The 19,171-nt window shown below is 37.3% G+C and overlaps 1 protein-coding gene across 7 annotated transcripts; it reads left to right on the top strand.

Moving 5' to 3' along the window:
- Positions 1–1,087: 1,087 nt before the first annotated feature.
- Positions 1,088–17,948, top strand: znf800a (zinc finger protein 800a). Of its 7 annotated transcripts, XM_055192675.2 has the most exons (6): positions 1,090–1,321; positions 6,122–6,269; positions 8,169–8,264; positions 11,896–12,039; positions 12,622–14,371; positions 16,900–17,948. In XM_055192675.2, coding segments are annotated over exons 2-6 (2,118 nt in total). In that variant the 5' UTR covers positions 1,090–1,321; positions 6,122–6,142; the 3' UTR covers positions 16,901–17,948. The 7 variants fall into 7 exon arrangements, with proteins under 7 accessions (XP_055048644.2, XP_055048650.2, XP_055048645.2 ...); XM_055192669.2 differs by lacking the exon at positions 16,900–17,948 and having other exon boundaries at positions 1,088–1,321; positions 12,622–14,375; XM_055192670.2 differs by lacking the exons at positions 1,090–1,321; positions 16,900–17,948 and adding an exon at positions 1,377–1,555 and having other exon boundaries at positions 12,622–14,375.
- The last annotated feature ends 1,223 nt before the right edge of the window (positions 17,949–19,171 follow it).

Genomic DNA, 19,171 nt, shown 5'->3' with positions numbered 1-19,171 from the left:
CAGTTATGTACATACTGTACAGGGATTTTTAGGTTACATTTTATATTGTCAAATTAATATTTATACCATTAATTTAGTGTTATGTGTATTACTCAGATGGTGTTTTGTATTTGTGTGTATAACACTGTGTGTCGCATTCAAGTATTGGCAAAAGTCTACACTAATGTTCGGTTATTTTTAACTCAGCGTTTGAGTCATAAGGGGACAAACTCAGGCCGTTGGGTTAAATTAACCCAGAAAATGTTTATATTTGACCCAACAACCCAGCATTTTGGCTTAAAAATAACCCAGCATTTTTAAAAGCGTACAATAATAGTTAATAAAATGTGAAAAATTTGGAAAACATACACATAAAATGTTAATAAAACATAAAACACTTTCCTGTTCAATTTTGTATATTGTTCATCGTTTTAAACTGTAAAGTTTACATTTACAAAATTTTTACATAACTATTTTGGAACCCACACCTGCATTTTTTTCTATGTTTCTTAACTGTGTAAAGTATGAATTAACTGAAATAAGAGGAATTTTCTGTTCTATGTAGCCTAAAACCTCAATGGGAGAGCTGCAGAGAGGTGAAGGGAGGTAAAACTGTTTACATTAACAATTCAATAACAAGAACAATGGCATGCTAATTGTGGTGGCAACAGTTCCAAGTTGTGACAGCATGCGTGCTCGAAAACAAGTAGTTAAAATGTCCATTCAAAGCAACTTTTTACAGTTTATCCTCTGGTTTACATGAACTAAAGTGTACTTTTATGTTTAAGCAGCTTTAATGTTTGTAAATTGCGATGGTGTTTAGATTGCGAACTGTCAAATGGGTTAATCGCGATGCTAAAGGTTTTTGCCATTACAAACTAAATATAAACGAGTTGCAGAGCGAAATAGATAGCCTACATACACTGTGCTTTATTTGGGATTTTCTGAAAAGTATTTTTAAATATATTTTTATAAGTTCAATAGCTGTCTAAAGTGCCAAAGCAAGAAAATGTTCCGTTGGCTGAAATTTCGATTTGGATCAGTGCATTTGCAAAAGCTTCGTTTTGCTCTGTTAAATTAAAGCTGGCCGTTAATTTTACACACTTAGTAGTACGTGTTGGGAGGGCTCGGACTAAACTGGCGACAACATCGGGTGCCACATTTTGGTGGTCTTGAACATCCATTGCACCTTTGCGCAACAGCCGCTTCTCCGTCGAGAGGTCCTCACGGTGCACAAAGGCAGCTTCCGAGAGGGCAGCGTCAGCGCGAGAGAAACAACCTCGGGACCGCGCCACACCATCCAAACCCGAAACTTCACCCCTTGAGCTTTGTTTTACAAAAGGTAAGAACTCTAGGACAACATCGCGGGTGTTTTTACGCCGCGAGTTGCCCACTCGGGCCCGGAATCGTGCAGCGGACCAGTGTCGTTTCCTATCCTGCCCGAGCGTGGTTGTTTCTCAGAAAATGGCGTCACCGTTCGTGCTGGCTGTGCAACCGGGGAAAACGCACTTGTTCCGCGCGCTTAAATAAGATTTAGAGTTGATCCGGGCTCATACCGACCGTCCGCATCGACAGGGTAAGTCTATGGGCCTGTTTTGGAACGATTGTGGCACTTCATAACAAAATACCGAAGAAGAGAGGACGCGTAAAGGCGGAAGGGTCACCAGACCTGTGCGCCAAAGCCGCTTCGGGAAGATGGCACGGCGCCGCAAAGCGCAGCACTTTATCATTCGGACGTGCCGTGTATTCGTACAAATCCTCTCAGGAGGGTTTAGTGTTACATCGTGTGCGGACACGGGTGTATATTTTGTTGGTTATATGTTGGGAAAGCGCTGCAAGTTACTGGCAACGTCGTCTTTGTATCAGCCTCTCGCGTAGCCCGCCTTTACGCCGCACTCGCTCCCTGGTAAGAATCAGCCCGCGAGCGTGGGCTTCTCATGCCGCTTTAAAGCTCCATTCTGCACATGGGCTCTCCTTCTCCATCAAGTTAATCTGTCCCATTGTGGTCCGCAATAGAGGAGATTTGGCCTGACAATGTAACCGTGTAAAAGAGATTTACAGAATAATGGAGCGATGCAAATTGCGCCGTAAAAAAACGCTAAATAGCCTGAATATTTGAAAAAACCCGGCGACACATCGCTAATATAACCTGAGCTCACATTTTGAAACAGTTTGGCCAAATGGACTGCGTATGCGCCACGACGTCTCTGAATTGCGCATAGGGGAGAACGCAAACGAAGAACCCTGCCCTTTCCAACAGGTTTTAAAGCGGCTGAAAGGACAGAAATAGTCATTAATAATCAAACCATAGAGTTTTTCATGTGATGATATGGATTGTTCGTGACACACTCTCTTTAGTGGTGTGATCGTCTATTATAAGCAAATGTGGACTTGGTGATGCTCGTCCTGCCACTAGCTTCGTGCGTTCCCGCATGCATCCACAATCTTTCATCACAAGCTGTGGCCTGGACGCGCTTGAAGCGATCATTATACGCCTGTCCTCGTCATCTTGTTTTTAGCGTGACGTTTCAACATTGATTTATAGTCTGTCAGTGCTAAACTTTTGTCAACTTTGGCACTTTCACCCAAATGTTTGGACCCATGTGGGGTGTTTTGATGGGGACTTTTTGTGGAGCCTTGCTGAATTTAAGTTCAGTAGGAACATTTCATAAACGTTTAGTGTTGATTTCTTCTCATATCTGTGTGGATGTCAGGATTATTTGGTAAAATCGTGATTTAAAATGAGGTTTTAGTTTCGTGTTAAGTAATGCGACCAACGAATTGGTTCAAAACAACTAGGAGACGTCTAGATCTTTGGTGAGAATTTTTCAATATTTCAAGTATGGTGTAATAAAAACGACTTTGATATGTTTGAATCGCATCTAAAGGAACTGGCACGAATCGCGTGCCTATCATTTTAAATGATTATTTTTTTCCGGTCACGTGGCCAAAGTGTCTCTGATGCTTTTGGTGCTGATGGTCATTTGAAGACGTACTCCGTTTATACGTAGCAACGAAATGAATCTGTGGTGCATTTTCACGCATACACGTTGAATTAGACGGTTTTATCGGTTATTTCGCGCAAGTTGTAATGAAGTTTTCAAAGTACTTGCACCGCGATGAATGCACGAGAGTCCACAGAGATATACGTGGGACGTACTCATTTGCCTTTCGTTATATAAATCGTACGAGACACATTTGCCTGCCATTAGCTGAATTACGACAACATAAAGCGTGATTGTGGTATTATAAAGCATGTTTATGTACATTAATCCAGTTGTTCGGACACGTGCTCTCTCGTGCACCGTCTGCGACTTCCTGCCTCGCTAATGTTTGGGTAGGATGTAGGCTAATGGTGCGGTCAGGTGTATATCTTTCAGTATTACAGCAAAACATATTTTATTTATTACGAGTATCTAACTTTACTAATTAACACAAAACAATCACATAGTAAACAATCGTTGTAAATTAAATCGCAATAACACACCTACATAAGATTACCATGGTAACAATAGTTGATGTAGTGACTGTTTACAGACTGTATATGCAATTGTTGTCTTAAGGATATATTTTCACTTTATTTTAACACTTTTAAGAAACTAACCTCAAATGGTTTATTATAGTAAAAGTGTAGTAACCATGTGGTTTATCAACATTTTATTACATATGGTAAAACTGTTGTTATTGAGGTGAGATTGCTTTGGTTTAACTACAAATACCACCGTTAAACTATGTTACAGTAGTGAAATCATGGTTAGTTTTCGTAATCCATAGGTAATTTAGTTGGTTACCAGAAAGGTTCATTCAGTATTATTCTTTTTTTATTTAACCATTTAAACTTACCACATGTTACCACATGAATCACTTTTTGAACAAAACATGTATTTAACAGTGAAATTATGAATTCTGCAAATTGTGTCGTGCTGTAGTTACTTTTACAAAGTGTATATAAATGTAAAGATTATTTTTTAAATTGTTTTATGAAGCTTTTATGAAATCATATATTAAATTTGGCATTAAAATGGCAAAATCGTAAAAGATGATTGATGGTTAAGACACTTTAAACATATAGTTTATTGATACAGTGAAATCAAACTTTTGTACCTTGTGTGTTAGCGTTGACCATCTATGTTCTAGTACACATAAGTATGGAATTACTTCATTCTTTATTTTTCCAAATAATAGTAAACTTGTCAAAACTATGGCATAACACAAATGTAACTGTGGGATTATGTTGTGACTGAAAGCATCCAAAATAAATCAAAACTGATATCTTTATCATCTGCAGTGTAGGCACTTTGCATCGAATTTGCAAATTCATGGCATTTTATCAAGCAGCTTCTTGAGGTTTCACCCTGAGATGAATTTTAAAGAATGTTGAAGAATTTCACATCTATTATGGGCTGTTATTGGCTGTCGTTTCTTCCATATTCTATATTCAGAGTCATTCATTAAAAAAAAAAATTGAGATTTCTAATGAAGGAAATTAATATGTTTAGCACAAGTATATTTTTCTCTACACAAGTAATTTCAAGCTTTTAAATATACACCTTCAAATTAAACGATTTTTAAATACAGTATTTCAGTCAAGTGATTCCAAACTTTTGACCGGTAGTGTACTCCCTAACAGGAATCCAAGGAGATATCCAAGGATATATATATGCATATTAATATATAAAGTTCTTAAAATTCTTAAGTGTTTATACATCATGACTTATATCCTGGTCCACAGTCTTACTTAATGTATGCATTCGGTGCTAGTATTTAATGCCATATTTTATATACTCATTATTTTGTGAAAGACATGCATACAAATAATTTATGATCAAAATATTTATTTGGACATCATTTTTTCGTTTTCTTGCATAAATCTGTATAGTAACTTTTTCAGTCAGTAAAGTCTCTTGCTGGGTAATTTGTAACCTAGCATTGGGTCAAAAAGGGATGAACCCAGCCGCTGGGTTAAATTAACCCATTTTTTAAATATTTGAGCCAATATTGGGTTAAAACAACTCAGCTTTTTGGGTAAAAACAACCCAGAATAGGTTAAATTACAACCCAAGAGGTTGGGTTTGTCTCTTTTTGACCCAATGCTGGCACTGGGTTGAAACTTACCCAGCATTTTTTAGAGTGTACGATTAAGAATGCTCTGTCATTCCGCATTTTCTTGGGATAACTTTGATGCATTAAAATATTTACATAATATTGCTTTGTCCTTTTTAGCACCAAGACATTATGACACTTACTGAAAATGTTTCCTTGATAAATAGCACAGTGAAAGAAAATGAACGAAATTTGCATCATTACATGAATAATCGCAGCGACAGTGACATCCATAAATCATTGTTAATATTCAAATAAGTGACAGTCATGTTGACTTATTAAAAGCAGATGTTTCTGATTTCATTTACTGAGTCTATGTATGATTTTGTGGTGATAGTAATCCTACTAGGTATTTAAGATCTACATTGGCAACCCTGTATCACGAAATTATGTATCTATAGTCACATAATATTTTTATTCTTTTCCACGACACTGTGACCGTATCACGCGTTTCTGTTTGCGTGTCATTGTCGCGTGTTGTTTGCTCAACTGGTTTTCCCTATTTCAAGCCATTGTCGCTTCGGTTTAGGGCTAGATTTGATGTTAGCGTTATGATGTAACTTCAAATATTGGTTTATACTATTTTTTCCGATTTTTTTTATATTTTCAGATTTTTTTCGCCTGGCGTTAGAGTTTAAGTTGGGTTTGGTTAAGGATGTCATCTTATGTAAATCTAACCCTAAACCGAAGCTACAATGGCAAGAAAAAGGACAAAACAGTTGAGTAACCAATACGTGACAATGACAAGTAAACAGAAATGCGTGGGTCATGTAAAAACATGAAAAAACATGACAGTGTCATGGAAAAAAATAAAAAAATTACATGACTAAAGGTACATAATTTCGTGATACTGGGTTGACATTGGACTTAAGATAAAAGTAATTTATTAAATGTGTTCCTGTAGGTCGGCCTTTAGGAGCTCAACACCTAATGTTTGATTCCCATAAAATATTAATAATATGTTTAGGTTAAATGTATACATCTTCTTCTATAGCTTTAAAGGGAACAAATTCATTGAACTTTTTTATTTGTCCTCCAGGTTTGTTAAAGCCTAGCCGAGATGGAGGAGAGTTACACTGAAGATCAGGGAAACCTGACTAGTGACAAATGCTGTCAGACGGAGACACTTCAGCAGTGCTGTTGCCAAACGACACAAACCCTTCAAGAGCCCTGTGGAAAAACTCCAGGTAGAAACTCAATATTTTAAAACATTACCCGGGTGATTCTCACGAAAACTTGGTTTTAAAAATGTCAAGCATGAAAATGTAAAAATTGCTTAAATTTACTTTTTTTTCCCACCAGACATTAAAAAACAAAGTCTGGAGTAAATGGGAACATTCATTTAAAAACTTTTACTTATCATTTAACACTTTTTGTAACATAATTTAAAAAATTTGTCCTAAAAAATCTCATTACCGCAACATTCAGAAAACATCAACACTGACATATTTTCAAAATGACATGACAAACCTGAAAGAACATAATTTGGAGATTCTGCACATGCATTTAAAATCAAAGTATTATGCTTCTATTAATTAAATTAACATTTAATAAGCATCTGTTGCGGTAATGATAATCAAAATGTCGTGTAAGCATTCTGACAAGACAATATTTCAAATTAACTGTAAAAAATGATCTTACCTGGTAGCCATCTTGAAGTAACTGGTCCATGTGCTTGGTCACTCAAAATCAAACTTTATTAAAATTCTGTATGTGTGCTTAAACTGTTCTCAAAAAGTGTTGCGGAGGATGAGAACATCAGGCATGGACACATCATTTTCCTAATTTTTCTTCATTATTATTATACATGAATATTCAGTAAATATTTTTTCTGTCATCTAAAGTAGTCTAGCAAAACATCCATTTATTTTTTTTCTTAATATTTTTGTGTTAATTTGATTAAATTACAACATAACGCATGTTCAAACACAGCTGGACACATTGCGGTAATGAGAATTTCAGCGGAAAATGAGATAAAATTTACAATTATAAATTCTTATGTTGAAATCACACATTGTGCAAGGTAGAACAGAGTATTGTGTTAATTCTGATGCTTTTTAATGTTACTATATTACACATTTTAAAGCTAAAATCATTAGTGCCGTGGTGTTTCAATGGTTTCGTGAGAATCACCCACCCGTCCAGATGTATCTGTCATTTTACTGCATGGATTACATCTGGTTATATGTTATCTCTTGGTAATATCTGTGCCGAATAAAAGCAACATTTAAAGCATCATGGAGGCTGTCCAAAGGTAGACATTCAGTATCATTTATTGTAATAATGTTGAATTGAATACAGAAAAGTATCTATAAAAATAGATCAGTCGTTTTCATATTAATTATTTTGGGTTATAAAATAATAAATCAAAAGTTATTGCAAGGATCTGTCAGTGTAGTTTAATTCAAGTGTGATGACTTGGTTGTTAAATGTAGGACAATCTCATCCCAGCGTGTCACATTTTTGCATTATTTGCAGTGCTGGAATAAGATTACTAGCGCAGCATGTTGTTATTTGTGTCCTGCAGTGCTGATAATTTCAGTGACCTGGTGCTGTTCGCCTTTATAGTAATTTATGATTATAAATAAATTCAGGCTGTTGTATTGAAGCAGAGATGGGCTCATACACTGGCTTCGGAGTTCATTCCAGGATTAACATTTGATGGAAACATTAAATCAGGATTATATATGAGGAGCTCACATGCAAAAGCCTCTAAATGCTACTAATTTTTGGAGAAATCTTTCTCTCTCTCTCTCTCTCTCTCTCTCTCTCTCTCTCTCTCACTTGTAGAATTTGAGTGACACCTGACTTTTCAAATTAAAATGCATATATAAAGCAGGTGGATGCCAGAGACGTATCCAGATTAAAATTGCGACATTTATGGGGTCCATGCCAGGAATTAAGTGCACATAGTTTGAAGTACCTTTCTAAACTACCTAAATCAACTTAACTAACTACCATGGCACTCTTAGTCACACTCTTAGCTCCTACAACAGGTTTACGCACTTAACTCCTGTCCACATAGTGGAATAAAAGTCTGATTTTCCTCATAATGCATCTGAAATAGTTGTTTTGTTTGTATTTAGTGTGTTCGATCGAGCCTGGTGATCCACCACTGCTTCAACAGCAGCTCCAGACATCCAAGTCAGGAATTCTTCAGATCATTGAGTGTTTTCGATCAGGTACTGTGAACCCAGAGCTGTCATCATTAAGCTCATCCGTTTCATTTGATCTGTTTCTTCACCACAAGTCATTTATCTCTCCTTTTTGAAAGCAAATTACGCAGAGCAAGAAAGATGTAACCGGTCAAACACGTGTAATATACACTAGTCAACATTTCAAAGTGGATTAGAAAAGTTTAACAAAGTTGTCCTAAGACAAGAATGGGTATTATGAAAGTTTTTGATTTACTTTAAATGTTGACTAGTGTATAATAAATATATATATTGATTTTTATTATACAGTTATTAGAGATGGGTATTTATACTAGTTTAACTATTTGATTCTGATATATATGATTTCAATTCAGTTTTGATTAGTTTTGAAGTTCATTAAAATTTAATTTAATTAGTTAGTTAGTTAGTTAATTTAAATTCTTTTGAACATAAAAAACAGTACATATTTTTAATATTAAATATTTTATATTACTTAACTATTTCCCCACCAGAGTTTTTTTTTAAAAAGTTGCCACCCAGCACCAGCATTTTTTAATGAATTTCACAAAAGTTTAATTCCTTCCAGAAAATTGTCTTCTTTAAATATATAAACATACAATATATCAAATGAAAGAACAGACCCTCTGTGTTAAAAAAAATAAATAATTTTAAGCAAAAAATAGAGATAATTGCATTTTTGTAAAGGTATTTTGTTAGAGATCAGATTTAAAGTGATGATTAAAACATACACAGAGTTTTTTACTGTTTTTGAATTAGTGGATGCTTCAGTGTTTTATAAGTTGGTTAAGAGCGCCACCTGTTGGATAATAGCGGAAATATGGATTGCCGTAAAAACTCGTCATTGGCAGGGAAGTTTTCTCTTAATTGACATAACTCGTCAATGGTGGGGAGAGAGTTAATACTACTGTGCTGACCTGCCTTATATTTAATATGAAGCGCTCAGATGCAAATCCCTGATGATATTACGCAGTGGCCGAAAATAGTCCCCTGCTATTGAAAGTTACCAAGGGGGCTATTTTCAGACACTGCGTAATATTATTGCGCCTCCTGCAGCCATGTTACGGCAGCAAAGTCCTTGATTATTACGCCAGAACGAGAGTATGGTTCCTAGCCATATCGGCCTAGAAAATCGCAACTTTTAATTTTCCGTCGGTCTTAGCACACGATGTAACTACAGAATAGCCAAGTTTTAAATAGGAAAAATATCGTAACTCTTTGGTTATGGTTATTTTTTTAACGCGATGCAAATGGTCTAATCAGATTCAATGGATTAAGCTAAGCTATGCTAAAAGTGGTACCGCTGGACCCGGAGATCAGCTGAATGGATTCCAAAACTGACAAAAATCAAATGTTTAACTTATAAAGCCATGGAACACTTGGCTTTATGATACAAAACATACTAGCTAATCACAAAACTAACAGTTTTTAACCATAGCTTCCAAAATGAATATCAGTGCATTAAACTGATATTTGTTTAAAATCTGCAAAATGAACATTTTATACCCAGCTCTAATAATTATGTAGTGTAGGATACAGGACCAGTAAGATTTTACTGCAAGCACAGCATGACCACTATAACCTAACACTTTATTACTTATATATTTCAGGGCTCTAGAGTGCGACCAATTTGGTCGCACATGCGACCTAATTTCTCAATGGTGCGACTTAAAAAAATATCAGGTCGCACTGGTGCGACCAGGCGTTTGAGGGAAAAAATATGGTCCAGATCTATGTGTGTGTACGTTTAAAAATGCGTGTGCGCTCCAGTCAGAGAGAGAGAGGTGAGTAGCCTTGGTCTGTCAGATAAACATAGTGGATGTAGCCGCGGATGATGAGAGAAGAGGAAAAGAACGATTGATAACTTTTTCGTTAAGAATGTAAAGTTAATGCCTGATCCGTCCGAAGATCATAACCAATGCTCTCTGACATCAACCTCCCGTCACATCAGCCCTGGTCCGAACCCGAAGACGGAATTAGGTAATGAGCCTCTTACAATCGAGTCAGAGCCAGAGCATAATTCCTTTGAAGAAAATTATTTGAACGTAACCCCGAACAGCAATGCGTGCGCCCAATTTATAGAAAAAAGCCAGGAGTCAGGACCGCTGTTTTCTTCATAATCTTACTTCCAAATCTAATTAACTTTTCGGTGTTTGCTGTATATTACCGCCCTGCCAGACTGTCTTAAATAAAGACATAAGTTAATTCCTTGATTTGCGTTGTTGATTCATTTATAAATAATTCCCCCCAAGGCTTAGTTTATGCACAAAAAGCATTAAAATGAATAGAACATGATGATTACGCTTTCTTTGGTGAAAAAAAATAATAAAATAAATAAGCCTACATGAAATGTGTTTCACTTAAATAATTAGCAAATTAACAAAACGAATTCAAAAGTAGCCTATGAGTTTATTTTTGTGTGACGTGCTCCTAATCCGATGCAGCACAAAAAAACTTTTTTTTACCTATTTAAAAAAGCACAATGTTTTGTTTTTATTGTGAGTGTAGCTTTACATAAATAAATGTACACCATTACAGTTTTTAATCTTGTTTTACTTTTATTTGTATGACGATGATAATTTAAGGTAGCCTAATTTAAGGTAATGCAAGATGCAAGCTCATCGCGCATTATGCCATCACCGGAGCGGGTTTAAGCAGGGCAGCGAGAAAGAGACATTCAACTTTAAACATTTAACATTCTACTTGAGTTTTTTTGGACATCCCTTTGGAATCACTGCAATCATATCATCAATTTATAAGGTATAAGCGCAGCGCGTGACCGCTCAGCTGTCAATCTGCCGACCCTCACAAAGTTTCACATTAAATGATTTGTCCAGTCATGGTCCTGTGCTTATTTCTGTCAATGTTCTGCATGAAGATCTTTAAAGGTTTCTGCTTACTTCACGATTTGCGGTGCGGCCGGTCGCAGTCTTTATGTCAAACAAGCGGTTATGAAATAAATTGATGCTGATGTCGGATAACGTGTCAAGTGTTATTTTAATCAGGCGGATGCGGGTTATCAAACAGGACTGTGCATGACTCGTACAAGGAAAATGGAATGACAACATGAAAATTATAAAATAGCCTACATGTTTATATTCTGTATTAAACCACCATGGGCGCTAAACTAGCGGTGTTAAAGGGACAATTCACCCAAAAATTAAAATTCTGTCATCATTGGCTCTCCCTCATTTTGTTGCAAACCTGTATACATATTGTTCTGATGGACACGAAGCAAGATATTTTGAGGAATGTTGGTAACCAGACCAAGCATGATCCCCATTCACTTCTATAGTAGGAAAAAATAATACTATGGAAGTGAATGGTGCTCGTGAATGGTTTGGTTACGAACATTCCTCAGGGTGTTTTCATTAATGTTCACCAGAGCAAAGACATTTGTGCAGGTTTGTAACAACATGAGAGTGAGTAAATTATGACAGAATTTTCATTTTTGGGTGAACTATAAATCCGATGCGGTCAAAAATTAGGGTGCACCTAACTTTTGTGCTGGTGCACCTATGAAAAAATGTTAGGCGCACCAGTGCAACCAGTGCAAAAAGTTAGTCTAGAGCCCTGTATTTTCAGAAGTACCCCTGTTGTCATTGTCTAACGATAAAGGTGTTTGCCTTAATGTGTGCAGGCACAGCTCAACTCAAAAACATGCTGTTAAAGGAAGTTGACACCATATTTGAGTGCAAACGCTGTCGAAGTCTTTTCCGTGGTCTACCAAATCTGGTCACACACAAGGAATTCTACTGCTTTTCACGACAACCTCAGTCGGATGGTATGTACATGCATTCAACTACCTCAACTAGCAACACCAAGGTCATGAGTTCAATTGCACCTATGTGTAAAATTGTAAAGCTTGAATTCATTTTGGTTAAAAGTATCTGCCAAATATATAACGTACATTATGGGCCAAAAGTGATGTCTGGGGGGTAATTTGTTCAATGTTTAATTTTAATGCCCCCTCGGGTTAGATCAAAGCATCAAAGATGAGTTGTATGGTACAAAATGGACAGAACACTCAAGTTTTATGCGAATATATTAAAACAAAAAGCTCACAGGTAATTAAGAATGCATTGACTACTATTTTGTAGTCGTCAGTCCTGGGCTATGTTTTTAAAAAGTGTTTTTTGCCAAGCCTCCTTAAATTCTTCTAAATTCTTAAATGATAAATCTTTATATTAAAACAAAATATTTGAATAAAGAGAGATGCCAGTCCAAAGTCATGACATCACTGTTGGTCACTACTGTACATCTATCTACTTGTTTTTTTCCCTCTACTCAGTATGTACGTTACAATAATGGATGTCTCTTTGACACAAAACTTTAAAAATGTAATGGATCATATTATTTCTTTCAGATCCCTCACAAGGTGGGCAAAGCCAGGCCATCAAAGAACTTCTTCAAGCCATCTATCCCCAGAAAGACGGCACAGAGCATGTCATTCATCTGGAGGCCATTGAGACCAACCCTAATGCAGTGTTCCAGCATGTGTCAGAGGGTCACGAGGCACCCGAAATCCCAACCGTTGCCTCAAGCGCTGAGAGCTCGGTGCCTGTGAAGAAAAATCGGCGCAAGTCTATTTTGGCACCCAAAAAGGTCCAACAGTCAGATGTTGAGGAGGAGATGGAAAACGAACCAGAAGAAGTGCCCACCAAAGAGGGTCCAAGCTCGGAAGAGCCAGAAAATAATGAACAGGCCGAAGGAGAGGAAGAGGAAGAAGAAAGTGCCACCTCTGAAAAAAAGGAGATGACGATCTCTTGCTGCCTTTGCGGAAAAGATTTCTGCTCCAGGCGCAGCATTCGCCGCCATTGCCGCAAAGTGCACTGGCAGAAGCTGGAGGAGTTGCGCAAGTTCACCGAGACACGCACGGTTCCAATCAGCCTCCTGTCTGTGGTGAAGGACAAGTGTTCTCCTCCCATTGAACCAACTCCATCTCCTGGAAAAAGCTGCCCTGTGTGCAAAAAGTCCTTCGCCACTAAAGCCAACGTTCGTCGGCACTTTGACGAAGTCCATCGTGGCTTAAGGCGGGACTCGATCACACCGGAAATCGCCACGAGACCCGGCCAACCTCTTTTACTCGCTCCCCCCGCACCAAAGCCGGCCAGCTGTCCTCCGAAGCAGGAGCAGACGCAGAACAACCTGACGAACTGCCGTTGCAAGCTGTGCAAGAGGAAGTACAGCTCGCAAGTAATGCTTAGGAGGCACATGCGAATCGTTCATAAGATACACACTCTAGAAAACGGTTCTTCCGCCAACCGCAGTCTATCGAAACAAAAATCCAAAACGAAGCACAACAATAAAGACAAGGGCAGCACAAAGAAACATGGTTCCTACAACAAAACAGCAAAAGCCACGGAGAACAACGGGGGGAGTTTTGACTTTCGAAGGATCTTCTGCTGGTTGTGCAAACGTCAGTTCAGTACCGGTCAAAACCTGAGCAAGCACATCGCCGAGCTCCACACGGACGGATCCGACAGCATCTACATCAAGTTTTACCGCTGCCCCATCTGTAGATACGAGTCGCGGCGAAAGCGTGACGTCATCCGACACATAACTGTGGTTCACAAGAAGTCGTCGCGTTATCTGGCTAAGGTCATGCCTGCTTTGGAGAACCAGGCGGTGAAGAAACCTGCAGAGGCGATCCTGAGCAGCAACAAGAAAATAAAGGAAGAGGGAGAGAGTGACAAGCACGACGGACAGGACAGCGACGAGCAAGAGCCACCGGCATCCCCAAACGTTCATATACAAGATCCTGCAGTGTCTTTCAAAGCCAAGAAACAAGAATCCCAAACATCCCCCAATACTCGAAAAAATTCTGCTCTCACGGCGCTCAACACGGGCAAACACGATTCTCCTCTTCAAGTGTCCAAGAACCCGCACGTCACACGGAGTCATAATCTTATGAAGGGCACGCCCATCACCAGAAGCCAGGAGTCGTGCACTGAGGTTAGGGTAACGAAAAACTTTTCCCTCCACGCGTGCGATATGTGTGGCCGCGCGTTTGCCAAAAAGGTCTACCTTGAGACGCACAGACGAAGACATAAGACCGCCATCACAAGTGGGAACAAGCTACAAGGAAGAAGCACTCGATCAAAGGCCCTCATTTGGTAAGGTCCTTTTCTGTGTAGTTATGCAATTCAATTCAGAGCAGCATTCACAAGTTTATTGGTGATACTGGTTAAAGGCAGAGTCCACAATGTTTGAAAAACGCTTTGGAAAAGGAGACGGGCCGACTACCAAAACACACTTATAGCCAATCAGCAGTAAGGAGCGTGTCTACTAACTAACATCCTTGCTGCGTATGTGTGGGGCGGGTCTATCAACAGAAGGTCCAGATTCTATTGGGGTAGGGACGTGTTTGTTTAGGTGATTTCAAATATCAACATTGGCTTTCAAACATCATGGACTCCGACTTCGTCTCTTCTCCGCCTGGAGAAGAGACGAGAAAGATGAGGCGCTATGTCATACGCTGGAAACGCACTGCGTTAATCGTTATCGGAAGCTAGTTATTTTAATTTGTAAAGTTTTAAATATTGATATTATTCTTACAAAATCAAACCAATTACCTTCAGAAGGCCTTTATTAACCCACGTCTGGATTACTTCTGTGAAGGATAGATATACTTTTTTGGGCTTCAAATCAGAAGCACCATTTACTACCATTATAAAGCTCGGAACAGTCTAATATTTTCTAATATATCTTTGATAGTGTTAGTCTAAAAAAAGATAATCGCATAGAACGAAAATAGAATGAGGGGGAGTAAACAATTTCCATTTTTAAATTAACTATTCCTTTAATGCCATTGGGTCTCACATGTCTGATAGATAACTGGTTTCAGTGACTTCTGAGAACTGCAGTGGTGAGGAACATGAACAAGAAGTCCAAATTTCAGTTCCTTACAGTTCCTGTTATCATATGGTTTTGGGTGACTTGAAATATGGTACTTTCGTGGTTTTTTGTTCTTGTTGGAGCTTTATAGCCTTTGAGCACTGTAAGCATGTATTGTATAAAAATAAGATGCATCAGTATTGCGTTAAAGTTTGTGTAAAGTCATTTTAGAATTGTTATTACAAATGTTAAAAAAACGTATTGCTGAAACACATTACAAAGACTGTGAACTACGTAGTACTGAATTGTGGAGTAACACATTAAACAGTTTTTCCACATTACATTGTTCAGGATTATTGGGCGGGGCTAAAATGTAGGGCTGGATATCGATTCAGATGTTCCAGATCGACTCAATTTCGTTTCACAAGCTATCAAATCAATTCTCCATTCGATTCCGATTCTCGGAACGATTTTTATGCTCGATTCTTGATTCGACTAAATGAATTAAATACAAATACTATACTTATAAAAAAGAACAGTGAACATAAGTTTACAAGTGGGTTATTAATAAAAAGAATTTAAGAGCCACAAACCTGTATAGTACACTTTTTTATTTTAGGTACACTTGTGTACATTAACCAGAACCCATCTCTAATTTTCAAATGCATACAATTATGTTAAATACAATACAATTTTGATGCAAGATGAAAAATGTATGCTGAAGAAAAGTCAAAACAGTCAAATTCCTTGATCAAACAGGATCAGGTTATTTCATTTTTAAAAAATGGATTCGTGGCCTTTGAGAATCGATTTTAAATCGACCACGTAAAAAAAAGATTCATCGAAAAATCGAGCCCTACTAAAATGGTGGCTTGATGACACAACGGAGCCCCCAAGCATGGCCCCACCCCTAAAACAATCGCCATTCAGGTTGTATTTGAAAGTTGAGAGAGACAGCAGCTTTCCCACGAGTGGGCGTGGTTTCAGCACTGACATCGGACATCAGCATTTGAAAGCAAAGAATCCTGCCTGTTTTTCCAAGATTTTCCATTTTTTTAAACATTCAAATTTGGCTGTATGGTTAATAACAAATTTTTCTGTGGTGTGACAAACTGAGAACGCGTTTAATATTAGACTTTACATGGACTTTAAACATCTTCTGTACTGATGTAGTTCTCGAGTCCTAGACTGGTCTCGGACTTGTTCCTTCAAAGACTCGGTCTTGACTCGTCTCGGACCACATTGGGAAGAGAAGGACTCGTAATTTCAGACCGAGTCCTTAAGACCAACGCATTTTTTAAATATTCAAATAAAAAAAACACAACACATAACGATAATAATAAAATGCAGTGTTGACGTGCATTATTTGAAAATGACATCCCATGGTGCAATGCTAAAACACTTGCATCAGAGTCGTTTATTTATGAAAAATAGGCAGAAGATGACGCATGTGTTTAAATGATAGTAAAAGCATAGTCCGCTATAAGAGGTTAAAACTGCTCCTCTAAACAATTTCCAATCTAGCTTAGTCTGTAGGCCTGACTTTTTTATGGTCTTTGTCTCGACTCGGTTTCAACTCCTAAAGGACTCGACTCGGCATAGGCGGTCTAGTCCCCATCACTAATCTTTTGTGTTCCACATCAATAACAAAAGTCAGATTTGTAAAGACATGAGGGTTGATAATAATTGCATTTTTACTTTTGAGTGAACTGTGTTTTTTAACATATACCTTTTTGAAGGACACAAATATCCTTTTTTAAATCATTCCAGTTGACTCACACTGATTCTTTTTCTTTCTTTCTAATAGATTAGTTTTTCCCTGAACACATAGCACATTTGCACTGGATCCCATGGATGGGTTATCTCCATGTGAAAGAAGAGAGCGATATGGACAAGCTTAGGAGTAGAAAGCAGAGGACAACTTTTGCTTAAAGGACCGAGCATGAACTGCACCAAAAATTGCGTTTCCAACTTTCTACTCTAGATGGCGCTGTTACAAAACTAATGTTATCCAATCTCCAAAAAGAAATGTATCCTCATTTGATGTTCAAAATCAGTTTATTTGGTTTATTGTTGGTGTTAAACTTGTTAAACATCTTAATCAACTTTCAATATTAATTTGTATATAGATTATACCACTGTTTTTTTTTTAATCTCTCCGACAGTCTAAAATACAAAAGGAATGTTTCATAAAAGGACTCCCATGTATAAAGAGTAGGAGGTGACTGTATAACTTCCTAGAAATGTACAGCATGCCTAACTAATGTTTATTAACCATAAGTAGATAAAGTAATGTAACTGCTTAATATTTTCTTGATGCGTGATCACCTCTCTAATCAACTATGAATTGAAATGCTGCTAATTTGTTAGAAATCTACCCTCATATTTCTTCTACCCTTTAAGTCAAAGCCTACACATTAAGCTGCTCAGGATGTGTCTTACTTAAAAACCAAGATTTTGTTTTTTTAACGGCTTAAAAAAGTTTGTGTTAGTCTTACTAAAGGTTGCTACTGTGGCTAAAATGAAATAGAATGCTATTGTATCTGCTTAGTTTGGTAGCCTACTAATAACTAAAGATGTTAAGAAAATAATTTTCAAGTTTTAGTAGATGGCTCCCGTTATTGCTTTCAAATAGTTATAATGATGTAACTGGCATTTAAGCTGAAGCTAAGTTAATTGCAAGTACCATTTGTTTTAGTTGGAGTGCATGCAGAATGCTTATCAACCCTTAGTTTGTGGCTACTTTATGAAAAGCCAAAATCTAGAATCTTACTGATGGTGTACTGCACTCCTTTTTATTTGCAAAATCCTGGTATAACCTTGCTTGCAGTAGGAATTTTTTGTCCAAATAAAGATTCAGAAAACCTTGTCTGAGTTTTTGTATGTTGTTCTTTCACATCTTTGCATCAATAATGATGTTTAAGCTGTATTTTTTCTTATTACTTTCCTTATTGAAATCAAGATTTCAAAATGTTTTTTTCAGGATGTACAAAGTTCTGAAAAGCGTTCGTTGCATTACTGCTATACAAGAACTCCAAAAAAGAACATTTTAAAGGCTATAAAAAAAAAACATTTTTCCTCACATTTTTATTGAACAAGTGACAACCAAAACGTTTATGTTTATGGTTAAAAAACTTTTTCCACATACCGTAACATTTTTGTAGCTCCAGATTTCACTCTCTTCCTGAAACCCATGGATTTGAAAAGCACTGCATCCCTGATTGGCCAGCTAATCTGTATGTTGCGGTCTGAATACCTCTATCGTCAGCCACTCCTTACCACGTTTGAAAGATTTGCGCCCAATGCAATGCTAACAGGAGTTAGCTTTCAGGCTGTGAGTCCGAAGCGGGAGGAATTATGATAATGTCGGTCCCAAGAAAAGAAATTTATGTTGGAGACGATAACTCGCGTCATCGTTTACTTTGGAGTTTGTACTTTTTGCACATCTTTAACATGTTCTAAGACCTACGCTACCCAGTCTCACAAAATTATGTACCTATAGTCACGTCATTTTTTGATTCTTTTTGTGATACTGTCACGAATTTCCACGTTTTTTTGTGATCGTATCACAAATTTCTGTTTATGTGTCATTGTCATGTATTGGTTACTGAACTGCTTTTTCCTATTTCCATACCATTTTCGCTTCGGTTTAGGGTTAGATTTGTTGTTTGCATTAGGAGGTCACTTGAAGTATTGGTTTTATACTATTTTTTCTGATTTATTTTTTATATTTCCAAAATTTGAAAACATTGTTGCCTAGCGTTAGGGTTAGAGTTGGGTGTGGGTAAAGATGTCATTTTATGTAAATCTAACCCTAAACCAAAGCGAAAATGATAAATTAGAACAAAACAGTTGAGTAATCAATATGTGACAATGACACATAAACAGAAATTCGTGATACGATCACGAAAAAACCCGGAAATTTGTGACAGTATCACGAAAAAGCATTTAAAAATATTACGTGACTATAGGCCTGACTAAAACACCAAAGGAAATGTAAAATCATGAATCAGACCATTGGTGCTCTTTAAATCTCTATGTATTAAAAAGAAACATCTATATCACTTTATTTATAACTG

The sequence above is a fragment of the Misgurnus anguillicaudatus genome, chromosome 6 (assembly GCF_027580225.2).
Source record: "Misgurnus anguillicaudatus chromosome 6, ASM2758022v2, whole genome shotgun sequence".
NCBI classification, from domain to species: Eukaryota; Metazoa; Chordata; class Actinopteri; order Cypriniformes; family Cobitidae; genus Misgurnus; species Misgurnus anguillicaudatus.
This window is presented reverse-complemented; position numbering and strand designations above follow the sequence as displayed.